The sequence below is a fragment of the Pongo pygmaeus genome, chromosome 19 (assembly GCF_028885625.2).
Source record: "Pongo pygmaeus isolate AG05252 chromosome 19, NHGRI_mPonPyg2-v2.0_pri, whole genome shotgun sequence".
In the NCBI taxonomy this organism is placed as follows: Eukaryota; Metazoa; Chordata; class Mammalia; order Primates; family Hominidae; genus Pongo; species Pongo pygmaeus.
Genome location: NC_072392.2, coordinates 73,784,844 through 73,791,777, shown reverse-complemented (window position 1 = coordinate 73,791,777; position 6,934 = coordinate 73,784,844). Strand labels below are relative to the sequence as shown.

At 42.4% G+C, this 6,934-nt stretch overlaps 1 protein-coding gene across 1 annotated transcript; it reads left to right on the top strand.

The window, feature by feature from the left end:
* The first annotated feature begins 234 nt into the window (after positions 1-234).
* Positions 235-5,900, top strand: LOC129016737 (keratin, type I cytoskeletal 24). The gene is made up of 8 exons (XM_054456382.1): positions 235-890; positions 2,022-2,104; positions 2,601-2,757; positions 3,512-3,673; positions 3,772-3,897; positions 4,234-4,451; positions 5,244-5,356; positions 5,554-5,900. The coding sequence occupies exons 1-8, from the start codon at positions 294-296 to the stop codon at positions 5,655-5,657; spliced, it is 1,560 nt and encodes a 519-aa protein (XP_054312357.1). The 5' UTR covers positions 235-293; the 3' UTR covers positions 5,658-5,900.
* Positions 5,901-6,934: the final 1,034 nt, after the last annotated feature.

Sequence of the window (6,934 nt, the reverse complement as noted above, 5' to 3'; positions counted from 1 at the left end):
ACCTCTGAAAGATTAAAACTGTAATTCTGAAAATTTTTTGTTTTGCTCCACCTTATTATTTTTTTTATTGATATAGTAAATGCCCCAGGGCTCTGACCTAGCTTCAGAGAAGTGTTCAAGAAAAAGAAATTATCCAATTACGGATTACCAAAACTGTAACAGGGATTAAGAAGTGACAGAGAAAAGGAACACCCTCAAAGTGTGTATATAAAGGCCAAAAAGACAGCCTTGAATACACACTTCGTCATCACCTCTCCTATTCGCCTGGACAAGCTCACGTTTGCAGGAGCACCATGTCTTGCTCGTCTCGCATCTCCTCCTCAAGAGCTGGAGGCAGCAGCTCAGCCAGGGTGTCTGCTGGTGGAAGCAGCTTCAGCAGTGGAAGCAGATGTGGTCTGGGGGGCAGCTCGGCCCAGGGCTTCCCAGGAGGAGCCAGGGGGTCTAGCGGTGCTTTTGGGGGCAGCTTGGGAGGGGGCTTTGGTAGCTGCTCAGTAGGGGGTGGTTTTGGGGGAGCTTCAGGCTCTGGGGCAGGATTTGGTGGGGGTTCTAGCTTTGGCGGGGTCTCTGGATTTGGCAGGGGTTCTGGATTCTGTGGGAGTTCTGGATTCAGCAGTGGTGCTAGTGGAGGCTTCTACAGCTATGGTGGTGGTATGGGAGGTGGTGTTGGCGATGGGGGGCTTTTCTCTGGAGGGGAAAAGCAAACCATGCAGAACCTCAATGACCGCTTGGCCAATTACCTAGACAAGGTCAGAGCCCTGGAGGAGGCTAATACTGATCTGGAGAACAAAATCAAGGAGTGGTATGACAAATATGGGCCTGGGTCTGGAGACGGTGGATCGGGAAGAGATTATAGCAAATACTATTCAATAATTGAAGATCTCAGAAACCAGGTGAGACTGTCTGTGCCTGAGTTTCTATTATTTGTGGATCTTTCACTTCTTTTCAGATCATGTACTATAATGAAAATTTTAAGAAATTATTTGAAAACATATTTGCTTGTTACACATGCAAAGTGGGACCTGATGTGTCTTAATTATTATAGTACCTTATGTGACGTCCAATCACATTAATTTTCTGTTTCCATCTCAGTTTCAGTATTTCTACATAAGAGTAAAACTTATACAATACCAGGCAGCTGGTTATCATTTATATATAAGAATGATGGCAGTGAGTCAACATTAGTTTAATCTAATTATTTATGATTAATTCTGACAGACTGACACATTTTATTGTCTTACAAGATTTAAATATTCTGTAGGATTATTTTTCTTCCTAGAAAATCTGGTGCAAACATTACATAAGAATGTAGTAGAATCTAAAATGTTTAGCCACTTTTGTATGGGAAATATATTTTGAAAGACTTTTTTGGAAGTGAAATACAATTTTTACACTATTTTCTGAAAAAGCTCATGAGATAATGATCTAACAAAGTAGCAGAAATATGCAGAGGGCTATGTCCTGTAAAACAGATTCCTGTGCCTAGTCCAATAAATGTGCAAACTGTTATCTTTTTGCAGAAAGATGTAGTCCTAAATATACCAGCCCCAGATATACAGGTGTCATTACGAAGTAAGTTTGCAAAGCAAGTCACCTTTAAAAGCTAATAGCACAGGCCGGGCACGGTGGCTCACACCTGTAATCCCAGCACTTTGGGAGGCTGAGGCGGGCAAATCACTTGAGGTCAGGAATTTGAGATTAGCCTGGCCAACATGATGAAACCTTGTGTCTACTAAAAACACACACACAAAAAAAATTAGCAGGGCATAGTGGCACTCGCCTGTAATCCCAGCTACTCAGGAGGCTGAGGCGTAAGAATCGCTTGAACCTGGGAGGCGGAGGAGGTTGCAGTGAGCTGAGATCTCGCCACTACACTCCAGCCTCGCTGACAGAGGAAGACTCTGTCTCTAAACACACACACAAAAAAGAACTAATAACACTGGCAACATCTACCCTTACAGGTAGGCATGCAGACACAAGGTAAAAATCATTCGTGATGCACTCACTATTAACATCTTTTTTAGATCATTGCTGCCACTGTTGAAAATGCTGGGATCATTTTGCAGATTGACAATGCCAGATTGGCTGCTGATGACTTCAGACTGAAGTAAGAAACATAAAGACTTGAAAACAAGTGTTATGGGAAAAAAATAAATTTTATTCCATTTTATAAATATATATATATACACACTAGAGGATCATGACCTAAATTTACAAACATCTCAAGGGTAAACTTTAGACCATTAGACAAATCTCCACTGATGCTGGGGCAGGTAGATCCTCTCTGCTGAGCACCTAAGCCAGTAGCCACACACAAGCTGCTTCTGCTCCTTTCATCAGCCTACAACAGCTGCAAAAGAAAAAAGAAAGAGGCAAATTTAGAATGAGAATTTTATTATTAAAAATGTTAGACATGATTAGAACTAACATTACACTGGTATTTTTCTTTACAAGGAAAAATTTCCCAAGAGAAAACTTAATAACCTTTATTTATTAAAATGCCCACAGATGAGAACTTTTTCAATACGTAAGAATGGAAGGTACCCTTTGAAACACGGCCAGGTGAGCTCACAGTGTTTTTTGCCTTACTGCTGCACTTCCAGGTATGAGAACGAGCTGTGTCTCCGGCAGAGCGTGGAGGCTGACATCAATGGCCTGAGGAAAGTCCTGGATGACCTGACTATGACCCGCTCTGACCTGGAGATGCAGATCGAGAGTTTCACCGAGGAGCTAGCCTACCTGAAGGAGAACCACGAGGAGGTAGGAACACGTTCTACATAAATGAATAACTCTAGCTAACGTATTTCTCCCCACATGCATTCTATACAAATAAAATTGGTTGGGCGCAGTGGCTCATGCCTGTAGTCTCAGCTACTCCAGAGGCCGAGGCAGGGGGACACCCTGAGCCCAGGAGTTGGAGGCCACAGTGAGCTATGATCATGCCACTAGATTCCAGCCTGAGCAACAGAGAGATACTGTGTCTCTAAAAAAGTAAAATAGGCCAGGCACGGTGGCTGATGCCTGTAATCTCAGCACTTTGGGAGGCCAAGGCAGGCAGATCACGAGGTCAGGATTTCGAGACCAGCCTGACCAACATGGTGAAACCCCCTCTCTACTAAAAATACGAAAATTAACGGGGCGTGATGGCGCATGCCTGTTGCGCCTGTAATCCCAGCTACTCAGGAGGCTGAGGCAGGAGAATCGCTTGAACTGAGGAGGCGGTGGTTGCAGTGAGCCGAGATCAAGCCACTGCACTCCAGCCTGGGCGGCAGAGTGAGACTCCATCTCAAAAAATAAAAATAAAAAAAAGGTAAAATAAACTCAATTTTATCTAAGTGAATTTCCCACATACTATGACCAGGAAACAAAAATAATCATGAGTAAATTATACCTAGATTTGATTTTTTTTTTTTCCTTTCAGTGTCCTACTTTCAAATTGTTGTTGTCTAGGCACATTTTCGGAAGTCATCACTTTTCTGTTTGCATCACTATAGTCTTTTTTCCTTCATGCTAGGAAATGAACAATATGCAAGGAATCTCTGGAGGGGAGGTGACTGTAGAAATGAATGCTGCCCCAGGGACTGACCTGACCAAATTACTGAATGATATGAGGGCGCAGTACGAGGAGCTGGCTGAGCAAAACCGCCGAGAGGCTGAGGAGCAGTTCAACAAGCAGGTAGATCCTCTCTGCTGAGCACCTAAGCCAGTAGCCACACACAAGCCGCTTCTGCTCCTTTCATCAGCCTACAACAGCTGCATTATGTTTGTATTTAGAGCGCATCACTACAAGCACAAATCTCCACTGACGCTGGGGCAGCCAGTTCTGCCAAGAATGAGATAACAGAACTGAAACGTACCCTGCAAGCCCTGGAAATTGAGCTTCAGTCCCAACTGGCCATGGTATGTGCAAATAGCTTTTCACATTTTCCAACAGGGAGTTAAGCAAATGCAGTTTTCTTTCTTTGCCAAGAGGTTCACTAGGCACATAAAAAAGGCAGTGTTAAGGAGAACTGCATTATGATTATAGAAAGCATTAAAAGTTAAAGATAATGTACTCTATTTTGCATAAAATATTTAGTTTAAAAAGAAGTGCCAACCAAAATTAAAGAAGCAATGATATAACAATATAGGTTATATGGCGAAGGTGCACTTCTAGTGCCACATAAAACTGCATTTTAAAAAAATCATCCAATGATTTATTTTCATCATGAATTTTTTATTTGCTTTTTCTCTTAGAAAAGCTCCCTGGAGGGAACCCTGGCTGACACAGAAGCTGGCTACATGGCTCAGCTGTCAGAAATTCAAACGCAGATCAGTGCCCTGGAGGAGGAGATCTGCCAGATCCGGGGTGAGACTAAATGCCAGAACACAGAGTACGAGCAATTGCTGGACATCAAGACACGTCTGGAGGTGGAGATCGAGACCTATCGCCGCCTGCTCGATGGAGAGGGAGGGTAAACCAAAGTCATGAACAAACTAAAATGCATACCTTAGTGAATTTATTTTATAAAACCAAAATGGGACTCAGGGGTTAGACTTGTATACATAGAGAGTAATAAAGTAACAGACACAGGCTGGGTGCAGTGGCTCAGGCCTGTAATCCAAGCACTTTGGGAGGCTGAGGTGGGAGAATCACGTGAGCCCAGGAGTTCAAGACCAGCTTGGGCAACATAGCAAAACCCCTTCCTCTTCAAAAAATAATTTTTAAAAAATTAGCTGGAGGCTGGGCACAGTGGCTCATGCCTGTAATCCCAGCACTTTGGGAGGCCAAGACAGGCAGATCACGTGAGGTCAGGAGTTCGAGACCAGCCTGGCCAACATGGTGAAATCCTGTCTCTACTAAAAATACAAAAATTAGCCAGGCGTGGTGGCACACACATGTAGTCCCAGCTACTCAGGGGACTGAGGCGGGAGGATCACTTGAGCCCAGGAGGTTGAGGCTGCAGTGAGCTGTAATCATGCCACTGTACTCCAGCCTGGGTGACAGAGTGAGACCTTGTCTCAAAAAAAAAAAAAAAAAAATTAGCTGGGCATGGTGGCGCACACCTATAATCCCAGATACCGGGGAGGCTGAGACAGGAGGATCACTTGAGCCCAGCAGTGCAAGGCTGAACGAAAAAGCAACAGACACAATCCAATTAAAACATAAACACATCCAAAGCTTCATCATGAAGAATCCCCGGGGCGGAGGGTTTCTCTTGCCTTTGCAAACTGCAAAGGTAAACATAATTCTTTGTTTTCTCCAGTGGTTCTAGTTTTGCAGAATTTGGTGGTAGAAACTCAGGATCCACAAACATGGGATCCAGAGATCTGGTATCTGGTGACTCAAGATCTGGAAGCTGTTCTGGTCAAGGACGAGGTAGACTTTTTTTAATGTTGATAATAGTTCTGTAATTTAAAAGTAAAGGCATACTTTGCTTGTCATACTAAAAGGGTCTGCTATTGTTTACATAATCTTACCCAGAGAGAACACGTTGAATGCATATAATTGAATTTCTCTTGCTCTGTGTTTCTGTGATAGTTTCCAGACTGACATTGCAATCCCATGATTTTCAGATTCAAGCAAGACTAGAGTGACTAAGACCATCATAGAGGAGTTGGTGGATGGCAAGGTTGTCTCGTCTCAAGTCAGCAGTATTTCTGAGGTGAAAGTTAAATAAGGAACTTCCAGATCAACAAGAGTGTCTTTCAAAGAAAAAAAAATCAAGAAGGACACAAGCGAAGAAATGGCATCAATCTAAGCATCTTTCTGGATAATTTCAGGAAAAGCTTCAGTCCAGAAATGGATGACTAGCCAATTTTTCTGCAACTTATTTCTTCATTAGAATGCTCCTGAAATAGCTGAATTAACAACTTCGCTCTAATTGTTTCTATGCTTCAATAAATTTACTTTTGCAAGTTAATTATTACTTATTTTTTAAAAAGTATTTTATCTAGGAAGGAAGCTATCAATTATGATCTAGCTGCATGACTATATTACTAACGTCAGTTCATTGTTTATATCTTACCGTTGTAACCGAGCGGTTAGCGAAACGCCACACTCTGAGACTAATTCAGGAGTCCTTTTATTGCCGGCGAATGAGACGGCTAGAGCTCAAAATTCTCTCGGCCCCGAAGAAGGGGCTAGATTTCTTTTTATACCATGGTCTAAATAGGGGACAGGGAGTTTAGCTGAAGCAATTTTTACAGAAGCAGAACAGGCAAACCAATTAAGAAAGATTAATTGGTTACAGAAACAGTTACAGAAAAGTAAACAGTTCCAGGTGCAGGGGCTCAAACTATCACAAAGAGATAATGCAGGGGCTTTGGGTGCCATCCCCCAAGCGCGTCCCCAGGAACTGCTGATTTAGCTTGCCTCGATATCTTATCAGTAAGTGCATTCCTGGATGTGCTCGGAGTCAGCTTGCACTACTTATGCCTTTAAGGGAGGGGAGCTGCAAGTGAAGAAACAAAAATGGAGTCTGTCTGGCTCTCTCAGCTAAGAGAGACAATCAGGTTAAAACAAGGCAGGGTATCACATTACCTTCTTTATACAATTCAGATTATAGTCATTTTTTTAATGTGGGCATTTTTAATGGCATCGCACAAGAACTCAGTGGCACAATAGCTGAAATTAGACTACAGTGTCAACAGCTTAGCCCACAAAGAAGGATGTGATTATTTTAATAATCAACTTATAATTAATGTCTAGTTTATATATGTCCATCACTGAACTCGATATTTTATAAGATGAAAAAGGAACTCAAAATCTCCCTCCTACTTCAAAAAGCTCACATTTCAGCAGAGAAGAAAAGCTAAAACACAAAGAAGACAGCAAGCAATAAAAAGCTGTTAGTAGTAAAGACTTGATTTCACAATATGCATCAGAAGTGACATAGGAATCAGACATGTGTGTTTACAGGATATTTAGGACAGGGGCCAAATAAAGAGTCTTGGG

Excerpts from the sequence above, each read along its gene's own strand:
- LOC129016737 (XM_054456382.1), top strand. The coding sequence starts at position 294 with ATGTCTTGCTCGTCTCGCATCTCCTCCTCAAGAGCTGGAGGCAGCAGC. Across the intron at positions 2,105-2,600 it reads GCTGATGACTTCAGACTGAA|GTATGAGAACGAGCTGTGTC; the intron begins GTAAGAAACATA and ends CTGCACTTCCAG. Across the intron at positions 4,452-5,243 it reads CTGCTCGATGGAGAGGGAGG|TGGTTCTAGTTTTGCAGAAT; the intron begins GTAAACCAAAGT and ends TGTTTTCTCCAG.